Source organism: Pleurodeles waltl, chromosome 6, assembly GCF_031143425.1.
Source record: "Pleurodeles waltl isolate 20211129_DDA chromosome 6, aPleWal1.hap1.20221129, whole genome shotgun sequence".
Classification (NCBI taxonomy): Eukaryota; Metazoa; Chordata; class Amphibia; order Caudata; family Salamandridae; genus Pleurodeles; species Pleurodeles waltl.
Window position 1 is genome coordinate 309,093,924 of NC_090445.1, and position 14,223 is coordinate 309,108,146.

The 14,223-nt window shown below is 43.3% G+C and overlaps 1 protein-coding gene across 1 annotated transcript; it reads left to right on the plus strand.

Moving 5' to 3' along the window:
* The first annotated feature begins 2,144 nt into the window (after positions 1-2,144).
* LOC138301546 (olfactory receptor-like protein OLF3) lies at positions 2,145-3,146 on the plus strand. The gene has a single exon (XM_069242064.1). It carries the CDS (start codon positions 2,145-2,147, stop codon positions 3,144-3,146), a length of 1,002 nt encoding a protein of 333 aa, XP_069098165.1.
* Positions 3,147-14,223: the final 11,077 nt, after the last annotated feature.

Genomic DNA, 14,223 nt, shown 5'->3' on the forward strand with positions numbered 1-14,223 from the left:
TTGTATCATTTTACCCCTTTGCGTGATCTAGTTCTACTCCCTCCAGTTCCAGGAACATCAGCAACACACTTTCACTGTCTGGTAAAACATCCTCACGTCCACTCCATATTGTCCACAAACTTATGCTTCTGGTATCCAAAAGTGATCCCATAGGCCCTCATTGCTCTGGTTCACACATAACCACCATACATATATCATGCAGGCCACATAAACAAACACAGAAACATATGTCTTGGATGTTAGAACTGCAATCTGGGTTAGAGCAAAAAACTGGAACTTTAAAAAAGTTCACCAGTAGACATCCAGAAAACATACCCAGAAAAAAAGCTGTGGTCGCTATGGATTCACAAAATGTGATATGCTACCACCACTGCTCTAAGTACTAAACTCATGACTGGGACAGTGGTCCACAGTCTGTACAGCGAAGGCACTCTTGGTGCACCCTTCCAGGTCATTGGCACGCTACGACTTCACTCCTATCATGGAATAGGTTTAGGCCACTGACCAATCACTAGGATAGTGTGGTGCTAGGGCAAAAATAAAAATAAAAACAGCATACCGGATCAGGCTCTTAGGGCAAGGGAATATGACTATACACCCTGCAAGGGACATTCCCATGCCGACATGTGTTATACAGCAACTGATAACTTTAGAGAAACTTTTATTGCTATGTTCGAAATATGTAGCTATCCATTTGGATAGAAGGGGTGATGAAATACTCCATTCATTAAGATTCTTCAGAAACTCTTAGTCTCAATGGCTAGTTTTCAGAGGCTGACATACTAAGGGATGGTACAAGGCAAACCTCTGTCGCATCATTCACACGAATATAGGTGGCAGTGTGGTATGGGTCTGGCTTTTGCTGGATTATCAACATATGTTGGCTCATTAAGTCCAACACTGCCAACCACATTCATTTGGAAGGTCACCTCACTATGAAAGAGCCAAGTGGCATACCCTTATTGGTGTGCCTTACCAAGCATGCCACTGCCTCACTGTAAGTGTCCATACTTAAGGATTGAATAGATACATTTTGTGGAGTTTGGGAGTGTTCAGTGATCTGAAAGGGACTCCTGCTTTCAGGAACAGATTGATTGCTAGCTTGTGAATAGAAGGACAGCCTTGTAACATGATGCTGCTCAATTTGTGCCTCAGCCATTTTTTTCTGTTGTTCGTATGGTTAGGTTTTGCTTAGCTTGTGTCCCGGTAGTAGTAGACTCTTCTGTGTCTCTCATAAACCTCTCTAGTTGCAATAGGGAGTAAGGACTCATATTCTAGGCAATGGGTGTCATAAGGTCCGGTGTTCAGCACCAGAAGCATCAGCTCATAGTAAGCACTGGTTAATACACAACTGTTTAATTAACAAAAGTAGCAATTCGACAGGAACCATTCAACAGTCTAGAAAAAAAGCAGAGGAGATCGATTGTGAGAGAAAAATGGCCAATTATAATACAATGAGACCCCAAAACACACTGAAACTGCTCAAGAATGTGAAACTAGCTGGAGGGACAGCCGAAAGAATCTCACGTGTGGTACTGAGATCAGGTAGAGCAAAGTCTCTTCCTCTTTTTAGAGTAGTGACAGATTAGAATTTTTTCAAGTTGTGCTGCAATGCAGTGGACAAACCGAAACATGATTGTAAACAGAATGCATTAACTCAGAGAGTGAGTGAAAAGAACAGAGTGGCTTTGGTGGGCAAATTCTCTCTAGTAGCGGAGTTGGCTACTCATTTTATTGCAATGAGGTTGGTACTTTTTTAATTTCATGGTGGTATTGTATTGCCATGCCCGGAGGATGTCATTCACTGAAGTCACCAAGTTGATGTGTTTTAGCTTCCGTAATTGCTCATGTCTCTTGCTACTCAATTCTATGGTAGTAATACTCTGGTAGGGAAAATATGCCCGAATAAAACATTTCTGATTTGAGTGACTCAAGTGAGCCATCTTTAGTTTTGATGAAAACTAATAAATGGCTATTCGTGCTGGGGGTGGGGCGAAGGGTCAAGATCATAGTCGTGATGGAATTTTTATTTTAAATTGGCATGTTTACCTTTAAAGTGGAACAACTTTAAATGTGCCATGCTTGAACAAATGTATAAAAACAAATATTAGAATACGTTTTATAACCAATGCAGCAAGCTAGTCATGTCTGCTTCACTCTGCAGATATATCGGATGGAACAAAATGGAGCTTAAAAATCATACCTTGGATTCATCTTTTCGTCTTATGAAGTTTTCCGATCTCCCCTGGTTGAACTTGGTGCTTTTTGTTCTGTTCCTTGTCATGTACCTAGTCGCGTTGGTTGCGAACATCCTTCTGATCCTACTTCAAAGACTGGATTCTCATCTTCACACCCCAATGTACTTCTTCATCAGTAACCTATCCTTCATAGATATCTTTTTCACCACATCCATTGTGCCAAAAATATTGCTTATTTTAATGACTGGGAATACATCTATCTCATTTATGGGCTGTGCCCTGCAGATGTTTTTCTCATTGACATTAGCGGTAACTGAATGCACTCTACTCGCTGTCATGGCTTATGATCGCCATGTTGCCATCTGCCAACCACTGTTCTACCATGTCCGAATGAATAAAAGGATATGCGTCGTTTTAGTTGCCAGTTGTTGGGTCGCTAGTCTTATGAACGCCTTCGTCAACACAATATCTCTTTTTCGACTGCCATTCTGCACGCCTAGAAAGATCAAGCATTACCTCTGTGAAATGCAGCCAATGTTTAGGTTGTCCTGCGCTGACACTCTTTTTAATGAAATGTGGATGCTTGCCTCTTCTGTAGTCTTTGGATTGTTCTCCTTCCTGATTGTCCTTTTCTCCTACATTCATATTATCTCCACCATAATGAAGATCAATTCTTCCAATGGAAAGTCTAAGGTTTTCTACACATGCTCTTCCCATCTTACAGTTGTCATCATATACTATGGAACTACAGCATTCAACTACACGCGTCCACTTTCTAGCCATACTTCAGAGATGGAAAGAGTGGTCTCTCTTTTGTACACAGTGGTGGTACCTATGTGTAACCCATGTATATATAGCATGAGGAACAAGGAGGTGAAGGGAGCCATGGTCAAAGCCATAGTGAAAATAAGTGGCACTCTCAAAAATAGCTCAGTTATCAGCCAGTGATCCCCCAAGCAGACGTTCCCAGCATCTTTGAACCTTTGTTTTCACAAGCTGCATGAAAAAGAGATGCCCATGGTCCAAGTTTCTCAAGAACATAAACAACATGTTAGTAAGCAGGTTAAAGGAGGTTGTGGAGTTCCAGTTAATAATACTCAAATAAGTGGCCATTTTCTTCAAACTTAATGAACGTAAAAGATGTATTTAATAATTTACAAAACGACTACTAATGAATTTGACAAGGAGCACAAGGCATAAGAGTTGCACTGATATGTCTCGCAAACTAGTGCAGTTACCTTGTTACATTGTATGACAGGGAGAGAGCAGGAAAGAGTCATATCTTCAGAGATGTGGCACTGTCCTGCTCTCTCCCTAGCTTTGGTGCACAATCAGGCTGCTAGTCCCACATACACACCTTTGCCCTTTCCGGAAGAAATTTCCTCAAGTATAGCATAGATTTTTTTACTAGGAAGGTAAAAAACACTATCCTTAGGCTAACTTTTAAACTTTTCCAGCTTTGGGTGCGTGCTGTACGGTGCAGCACACATGCAAAATGGTAAAGATTGGAGAAATAATTGCATTTCTGTGTCCATCTGTGCTGGTACTTTGCCCTGCGCCACAACCCCTGGTCAAATTTCCATCCAGAAGTTCCCCAGTACTCCAGAGAGCAGCTTCTACAATTTAATCATCCAGGTAGGAACACCTTGTGCAGCATGTTTGATTCTTGTGATGAGAGCTGGAATACCAACAATATGTAAACTGCCACTTACTAAATAGTACTAAGTCGCTCTCCAAACCTATCATATCCAATTCCAAGCTTACTAACCATGCTACCACCACTTCTGCCAGCATTATCAACATTAAGGGGGTTATTCTAACTTTGGAGGAGGTGTTAATCCGTCCCAAAAGTGACGGAAAAGTGACGGATTTACCACCAGCCGTATTACGAATCCATTATATCCTATGGAACTCGTAATACGGCTGGTGGTATATCCGTCACTTTACCGTCACTTTTGGGACGGATTAACACTCCTCCAAAGTTAGAATAACCCCCAAAATGTATCCTGATAAATACTTGTTCAGTATCAAGCATAAAAATGAACACTTAGGGGGTGACCGCGGGGACATTCAGACTTTCCCGCTGGGCCGGCGGGTGATCTGCAAAAGATCGCCCGCCGGCCCAGCGGGAAAGCCCCAGCAAAGATGAAGCCGGCTCCGAATGGAGCCGGCGGATTTGCTGCGGTGCGACGGGTGCAGTGGCACCCGTCGCGATTTTCAGTGTCTGCCAAGCAAACACTGAAAATCTTTATGGGGCCCTGTTAGGGGGCCCCTGCACTGCCCATGTCAGTGGCATGGGCAGTGCAGGGGCCCCCAGGGGCCCCACGACACCTGTTCCCGCCAGCCTCTTCCTGGAGGTGTAAACCGCCAGGAACAGGCTGGCGGGAAGGGGGTCGGAATCCCCATGGCGGCGCTGCTTGCAGCGCCGCCATGGAGGATTCCTTTGGCCAGGGGAAAACCGGCGGGAAAACGCCGGTTCCCCTTTTCTGACCGCAGCTTTACCGCCGCAGTCAGAATTGGCCAGGAAGCACCGCCAGGGTCAGAATGACCCCCTTAATTTCTTGACGCTTCTTCATTGGAGGTTGTTTTACTCACTGAGACTTGGGCAGATGAAGCCTCTAGTCCAGATTTTTTCAGTCGCTGTCCCAGCGAGCTATGATATCTAGCAAAATGACTGTCTCCAAAAGGGGTGGCCGGCTAGCAATAGCCTAACGCGAACATCAGGAAATCACGTGAGAGACAGTAACTGAATTGAATTCGAAAGCACTCAACTCATTTTTAAATGTAGACTCACTAATAATTATATTTTTAATGGACTTCCCCTTTCTAGACCACCGAGCCCACAAGATCCTTTCTTAAAATTGGTCAATGAACTTCTTGAATCCTGTATGCCATTCTCAAATCTCACCATTTTAGGTGATTTTAATTTTCATCTTGGAAATTCTACCAGTAGAGAGACAGAACAACTTATCAACAACGTTAGCTGCTTGGCTATAATCAATTGATAAATACTGCCACGCATTTGGCAGGGCACATTCTGGATGGTATTCATTCAAAAACCAAAGCCCATATTTATGAAAAACTGACACATCAGAGCTGATCTGCTACTTTTTCTGCGCCCCCCTACCTGCACCTAATAACATCATGATTACAACGCATTTATTAAATGGTGCATCATGGCGGTCATTAGCATAATAGCGTCAACATTTTTTACGCTATTGTTCGCTTTGCTACACTAGCATCAAAACTTTTGACGCTAGTGTGTCAAAGTGCAAGGAGGCCCATAGGTTTCTATGGGAGCGTCATTTTAAAGCCTGCTCTGAGCAGGTGTTAAAATGACACCAAAAATGGTGCAGTGAAATCTATTAAATTTCAATGTGCCATTTTTGCGGGCCTCCTACTACTGGAATGCCCCCCCTTGCATACATTATGAATGGCGGAGGCATAATGTGGCACAAGCGTTTACAAAGTGGTGCAATGCAATAATTGCACCACTTTGTAAATATGGCGAGTGCAAAAAGCCACTTTAACACCTCAGCATAAAAAATTACACTATGGCAGCACTGAAGTGGCACTAGGGGCTCCTAAATATGTCCCAAAATGTACAGCTGGATACGATACTCCCGCTCACCTAGTCAGATCACTATGCTATCAGGTTTACTTTAAAACTCCCTCCCTTAAACATTTTAGTGGACAAACTTACAAAAGCTATTACATTTTGTGCCTGTAGCTAAATTTACAAAAATGAACTCATTACTATTTAAGGCACCTCACAACTCTTTTGGTAAATGAACCTGACCTTGAATCAGTTAGCTATTCTAACTGGATTTTTAAAAATCACATAACTCCACCATCTGCGCCTTGGATCTCTTCCAATTTAAGATCTCTAATTACAAAAATGCTGCAGGCAGGAAAAGAGGTAGAGGAAAAACTATAATTCCGATGAAAGAGATAAATACAAGAAATGTATTTTGGATTCCTAAAAGCAGATTATCCCTGCAAAAACACACTATTACACTAATAAAATTACCTCTGCAAAAGATTCAGATAAGGAACTCTTTTACACATCTCAGACTCTTTCAAACCCTATAATTACCAATGCTGTACCTCCTAGTTAATCTTTATGTGACAACCTGCCACACTTTTTTCACACTAAGGTAGCAGAAGTTTCTTATGAATTTGATACTAGCCGCAACACTATTCTACTTGAGTCTAAAATTGAACTTCCAGGAAACAATAAAAAAACAGCTTAATGAGTTTTCCCTGTTTAAAGAAGAAGGTATCAAACTAATAGGAATTACTAAGTCAGGAGTGGCTTCCGACCCCTGTCCCCACAAAATTCTCCATGATATAGCAGCTAAGTAGCAGGCCCTCTTACTAACCTTCTGAACAGTATTCTTCTCAAGGGTCAGTTTCTAGTATGTGGAAAAAGACATCTATCCACCCACATTTAAAGAAACCTTCTCTTGTTCTCTTGAACTTTATGAGACTAAAAGTTACTGCCCTGTTTGATGCCTAACTATGCCTGCTGAAATACTTGAATGACACCTTAATTGTGAGCTGTCCAGCTTCCTAGAGGGCAATGCAATGCTAGACATGGCCAGTTTTGGGTTTAGCAAAAATCACAGCACAGAGTCTGCCCTAATAGTTGCCAACGAAGAAATCAGATCAATAATTGACAATGGAGGAAAGGCTGCAGTCATCCTATTGGATTTATCTACAGCCTTTGACACCGTTAGTCATAGAGTGCTAACTGACCAGCTAGTATCCATATGGTTAGGAGGACCGGCACTTGAACTGTTTTGCTCCTTTCTTCTCAACAACAAACAGTCCACATCCATGGGAGAGTTTACATTGCAATCTTTCGCCCTACCCTATGGTGTCCCCCAGTGGTCATCTTTGAGCCATACCCTTTTTAACATTTAAGTTGCCCCCTGGCTAGACTGTTTCACTTACTCTGATTCTCCATGATTGCCTATGCGGATGATATGGATATTGTGGTGTCAATTTCTATAGAAACTGCCTGTGCTTCAACAACTGAATGACTTAAGTTGCAAGTTTGATGGGACAGAATTGTCCTAAACTAAACTCTGAAAAAAACAGGGTCCTTTTTTTCAGAATAGAGACACCCTTCTGGAACACCTCCTGTCCTGGTGGCCCCAACATGTGGGTCCCCTCACTGTCCCAGTCCTGAAAGATAGGAATGCAGGAGTAACATTCAATGTCAACTTGACGTTTTCTGATCAGATCAGCAATCTTGCCTCCTTTTTTCACTAAAATAAATGAAAAAGAGTGTACAATGTATTCCTTTTGAGCTGCAGAAGCTGGTAAACCTTGGTGTTATCCAGACTTGATTACTGCAACACACTTTACATGGGCATCCAAGACCCTATTCTGAATAAATTGCAGATTCTCCAAAATGCAGCTGCTTAACTTTGAATGAAACCCCCAAAGTGCAAATCAGCCTCAGATACCCTGCTGCAGCTGCATTGGCTTCCCATAAGGAATTGAATTGCCTTGAAAGCATTAGGCACTGCCCACAAATCACTGCATAATATAGGCCCTAAGTATCTTAAAACTAAATTCAAATCAAACACCTCTAGTCAAGTCCCCATCAAGAACAATTGTAATTACCTATTTTAATAAAGCATCTTTGGGTGGTCGAAGTTTCGCCCTCACCACCGGAAAACTTTGGAAAGAAATGCCCTGGCATCTCAGAGATCAGACCAATCATCTCTGTTTTAGAAAACAACTTAAAACCTGGCTTTTTACATCTCCACTTTTCAACTAGCTCAACATTTGATGACATCTAGCAGACATTGGCTCCAAAACGTCTGCAGGCCATCGCACGCTCTATAAACACTATCAATATCAATTTCGACTCGATAACGCTAATGTCAAAAAGGTATTCTTTTATGCAAAACACCACCAACTTTCTTGACAACAGTGCTTGATGCTGCATTGGAATACTTTCAGGCAACTTTTCAGTGCAACTATGTGACCAATCTCGTCCTACACTGTACAGATGAAAAAAAGTGGTCTCTGATGTACACAGTGGTGATTCGCCTTAATCGTGTGAGGAAGAAGGAGGTGATGGGTGCCATCATTCAACCTATTGGTACACATGTGATACTCCACATAAGTATTTTCCATGTGAACTAAACATGCTCCGTGAAAAATTCCTGATTCTTACTTTTTTTTTCTTCTAAATACCTGCAGCTATAAAAGTAATACTTTGAAGGAAATATATGTGGCATGTTATTAAGTGGCACTAGGTTCTGGACTTTTGGAGGGGGCTGAAGACAAAGTGGGTGTTATTTTGCTTTAAATCCTCAATAGTCTTCAGAGATATAATTCCCTTGGTAGGCTTTGCTTAGAAAATATACCTTCTGCCACTGCCCATACAATTATTAACCTATTCAGGTACACAGACATCTTTCTTCAGTTTTGCAACAGAGGGTATGAGAGCTGTGTGCTACATTAAAAGTATTGTAGATGAACCATCAGGATCCCAATTTAGTGGCACTGAAAGATCATTTTACCCTACCAACAAGACTACAGCAGTGTGAATGAATTGACAAATGTAAACGTGTAAGTGAGTGTGAATGTGTTCCAAACTCATCCCTGAGGTACCTAGAGTATGTGCATACTGCTTTCAGGAAAAGAAGAATTTTGATGAAATGACAATATTACATACCAAGAAGAATACATGACTACCAAATGCATCCTTCATATGTGCTTCTGAGTTATGCTCAACAATGTATATGAGTAGTAGGCATTAGAATGATAGTACTTTATAATAGTGTATTCACCAATGGACACTAGAATTGCTTTCAAAGTAAGAGATAGGAAGAATGAGCATGACTGAGTAAAAGGATACCCTCGAGGAGAAAGGCAAGGAGAAAGGAGATATGTATACTCAGACCAAAGCTACTTAAGGAATACATTACATTGTGTATGGAGCTTTCTCTGCGTACTTCTGACACAATATGGGCTCTCTAGTCACTATACCAGTTCTAACAGTAATGTATCCATGGCATACTCACACTGTCCCACTTCTATCTTCTTACCCTATAGCTCTTGCACAAACAACTGTTCACAATCTCTCAGCAATCGGCTCAACTTAAACCAATATGAATACATCAGTTATAAATATACCCCAACACCCCAACCACCTGGCACTTGTGAGAGGCCACAGCGGGACACACCAAGGGGCTGCAATTAAGAAAAATGGGTTGTGGGGACTGCAGTACTTCCATGGGACCCAGCATGGGTCTCCAGTGAGGTCCTGTAGTATTGTGGCAGTACTGGCTCTCAAGCTTCACCCCATGGCACTGTGGTACCTTCAGGCTACCTTACGAGAAAAAAAGTAACAAATCCAAATGAGGGTTTAGTGTCAGTTGGAGGTTGGGTGAGGATGCCTTGCCAGAGGCCAAGCCATGTATCCAATCCCTCACTGATTTTGGCTGTGTGCAGCGGGTGGTTGGCCTCCAACAGTGGGGTTTGCTGCAGGTCTTTGCTGGAGAAGAGGCCTTGCCAGCAACCCATCACTGCCCACGGCCTCTGGCTAGGTGCAGTGTGTGGCTGACTACCTACAGTAGAGTTCACTGCCAGGCTGGGTGTTGGCTCAGGGCCTCACTGGAAGAAAGTAGGGTTGGGCATTAATGTTACCGAAAAGTATGCTAACTTACAGAAAAATGACATGAGTAAGAATAATTACCTGAAGAACATAGCCCGGCATTTAACATTTAACGCTATTTTCTTCAAAATGGACCCCAGGATGCATTTTGCATGAAGAAAATACCCCTAAATGAAACAGAACAGGAACAGAAGCATCCAGCAGACACTTGTGCTTTGCTTCTGTGCTCTTGGCTAGGCATTTTTGGTGAAAATTATACAAAATGACGTGAAAAGATGTGATCATATATTTTTCAGTATTTTGTCACTATAGTAATATAAAATGACCAAAATTACTCTGACTACTCTGGCGCAAATATAATTTCTCCCATGCCTAGGGGAAAGGCCCTGAGGCATACCCCCTGCTGAAGGCTGGTCTTCGACCATACACAGTATGGTAATGGTTCACCTGCACAGGGCCTGGCTGATCCGTCAAGAGAAGGCAAAGAAAATGGGGGGAGGGGAGGAGGGTGGGTCAGTGGAATCTCTTAGTTGCCATGTCAATGCCAAAAGGAAAATTTGCTCTCCACTACCAAAGAAAAGACTGAATAGAATCACACCAAATTAGACAAAAAGTTAGAACTTTACACAGAAAATGGATTGTTTTGATTTAGTGTTAATCTATTATGCTATTTCTGAGAAATCCGCGTTTAAAGAGGTGTTTGGTAGCCATGAAGGAGTGTAAAAGTTAGGTACATCTGGACGGTTGGTTTTGCAAGAGTCCTGCAGGAGTCCTGCGGTATTGAAAAGTTTAAAAAAATAGGGCCCTCTGTGTGGGTGAGAGAGCTTGTTCTCATGTCTGCCTAATTGGTACTGAAGGACCGCTCTCGGTCCTGCAGTATCGATTTTTGACCACACGGAAAGAGAAAAAAATGTTTCAGCCACCATTACAAGTCTTGGGGACACGTATCCTATAAGTGTGGAAAAAAGTATACGGAGCAAGCTAGGGACATTCTGACCCCGTGATGCTTGTGCGAGTGTCTCCCCTGTGGCATCAATTGAAAATAAAATTGTTTTAGGTACTCTTGGGACCCAGCACAGGCCTCCCCTGTGGTACGCCGTACTGCAGTAGCAGCAGTGCTCAAGGTTCAGACCTATTGCAAAGACGCACCGTTGTTAGAGTATATTTATTGATTAAAATAATAGTTCACTAGTTGTCATTTTAAGATAGGCCACAAATTGATATAACTTGGCCTCTGCCTGCCTGTAATGACATGCATATCTGCAATTAAGAAGGAAATTATGTTTTATTCTTCATGTTTGAAGGGCTTGCCGGTTTTCTTTTCAATTAAAAGAAAATAGCAAAAATGCAATTTATTCTCTGGTGTTGTTTTTCTTGTGCTGAATTTAAATCGAATTACTATTTTTTCTTGGCCGAAGCTTTATCCTATCGGTACACAATGTTACAACAAAATAATCAACCTTTCCTGTTTCCACTGAAGACATTTTTAAAAAGCTTAAGGGTCGGGGCGGAGCCAAGATTGTGGAAGAGTGGGATGCTCCTGCTCCGTTCTGCACTCAGACCTAGATTATCCTAGCAGTCCCGGGAGCCGGTTGAAGCCGGGCAGTTTTAAGGGAGTCCCTGCAATCTGTGGGGTCTTACTGAGGTTGACAAACTGTCTGATCATTAGTTTTCTCATGTCTGTGATCGTGGATGTGGACATCTGACCCATTGGGAACATCCAGAGGAGATAGCCCAGCAACGCATACTCACTAAGGATGGGCAGCGCTGCTGTGATCCCTGCCTGTGGAGTAGCCCTTGATGCACAACCCGGCCCCTTGCTTAGGACAGATTCAAGACAGCATGATCGGGCAGGTGAGAAAACCCACCCCTAGGTGGGTAGCGGTGTGCAGAGAGACCGTAGGCCGAATCATATCTGACACATGGCCCAATGGGCCTTTTCAGCAAGGTTACTAGGCGGCCAGGCAAGAGAGCTGCAATAGCTGGAGTGGCTGGTGGAGCTATGAGTGGGTGACGTGGGGAGCTTGGCTTGGCTATTGCTGCAATGCTGCAGAGCTGCTGGGACCGGAGAAGAGCTGCTGTGCACACCTTGGAAGGGTCAAGGAGCCGGCGGTGAGACTGGTTGATTTCAACAGCCCTGTCCTGTGAGGGGTGCTTTAGTGGCACAGCAAAACAGAGGAACAAGGAATAAGCACTTCAGCTGATAAAACCCACAACGTTTCCAGGAGCCTAACTGGGGAGTGCCCTCCCTTGCGGGTGCTGCCGCATGCAACAAAAGATATACTCTATTTTCCCCTTTTTCCTTGAATGCTCCAGACGGTGCACTCTGAGGTCCACCTGCTGGGCGATATAGCTATAGTCTGTGGCCTGGGCCTGGCCTCTGCTGTTCTTCGAAGGTTATTGTACCTGCTTCATGAATGATTATGCATGTTACTGTGAGGGCTTTAATACTGCATATCGCACACAAAGCGTCCTTACTACTTTGCCATAAGGTCACATCGGGCTCCAGATAGCAACACAGCTCGGTGAATGAGCTCAGTGTGTGCAGGGGAGGGCAGCTGCGCACACATCCCTCGAACTGGGGGCCAATCAGTGGATCTGTCATGATGTCCTCTACGAGGCATAAGAAATATTCTAGCATAAATATGGAGATAGGAGCGGGATTCTAAAGCATAGACTCACAACCATGCTTGTCAGAGTGGGGAGGGGGAAGAGGCCTTCAACAATGCTGAGCAGAGGGACCTTGCAAAAGGATCCGAGCAGATAGAGCACTCCTCTGGGCCGATGTCTCCAAAGATCTATCGTCAGGCCTCAAACAGAATGTTACAGCTTTAGGACACAGAGGAGAATCTCCGGAGGACTCCGGGGATGTCAGGAAAGACAAACTAGATGCCAAAGGGCCAACAGCCCTGTACACTGCAAGAATAGAATGTTGATTATCAGGCACATCTGGAGGACTTAGAAAAATATTTGCCGATGGTGAAAAATGTACATCAGAGGGATTCAACCACTGGCCAAAGCTGACAGTATTGAGTAGTACATTAAGCAACTCTTTGTACATGTGTTACCAACATTGCTGGAATAGGAGATCTCCTTGGACTGAACACAGAGTAGGTGCTCCAGTGTGGAACTCTAGCCCTCCTCCTGATACCCTCATCTGTGTGCATCATTATAAATAGAACATATTCAGTTAACATTTTAGGTCTAAACGTGAAGGGTCTTAACTCTAAAGTGGAAAGCTGTTCCGTCACTCTTGAGGGATTCAGAGGCTCAGATCTAACTTCTGCAGTAGATGTACATACTAAGGGACGACTAGCACTGAATGCAATCTAGATGGGTAATTGTAGGAGGCTGGCTTGGTTTGTAGTGGGTACCTAAGGTACTTACACATTATACCAGGTCCAGTTTTCCTTTATTAGTGAAATGTAGGCAGTGTCTAGAAGCCAGGCTCTCTAGAGGTAGCTGTAGCTGAGCAGCCAAGGCTTATCTAGGAGACATGGAAAGCACATGCAGTACCACTGTAGTCACACTGTACTCACAGACATGAAAGAAAATACTCAGTGTTACAAAAAAAAAGGTACTTTATATTGGTGATACAAGAGCCAAAAATACCATAGGAACTATACTCTCTAAGGAGGTAAGTAATACACAAATTATATACACTAGTATGCAAAAACAGGTGTACAAATAGTTAGAAAACAGTGCAAATAGTGAAAATCACAATAGTTAGAAATAGGCCTGGGGGAACACAAACCATATAGTAAGAACGTGTAATGCAAATGTCAGTTTCCCACCTAGGCAAGTGTAGTATGTAGAGGGGCACTGGGAGTATTGGAAAACACCAAAGGTAAATACTAGAACCCACCCCAGAGCCCAGGAAAGCAGGATTAACCACATTAACTTTCTCAGAACACACAGAAACATGAAAAAGAAGAGTACACAAGAACCAGAAGAGACCGCAAGACACCAACAGTGAATTCCTGGGCCTGAAGACCTGTGGAAGAAGCACAGAAGAGTCCAGAGAGAACAGGAGCCCCTGCCTACCTGGATGAAGGTGCAGAAGAAGAACCACAGGTGAAGAACAACAGTCAGTACTGCACCCAAGAAGATGGGTGCGGGCTCCTGGTTGGTGCAGATGATGTCCCACGCCAGATTGAGGTTTGCAGTCTGGTTTAGGTCACTGGAGTCTGCAAACAAGCCTTGGCACATGCAAAGCTCGTGGTTAATGGAAAATGGCACTGCCCGAGACCAGGAGGAACCTGATGGACCGTACCCAGAGGGGTCAGCCAGAGGGGGCAGAAATCATCTTTGCTTCTTTGTTGCAGTTTGCAGAGTTCCTGGAGGGTCCAGATGCAATTTCTTTAGTGAGAAGATGAAGTAGAGGAT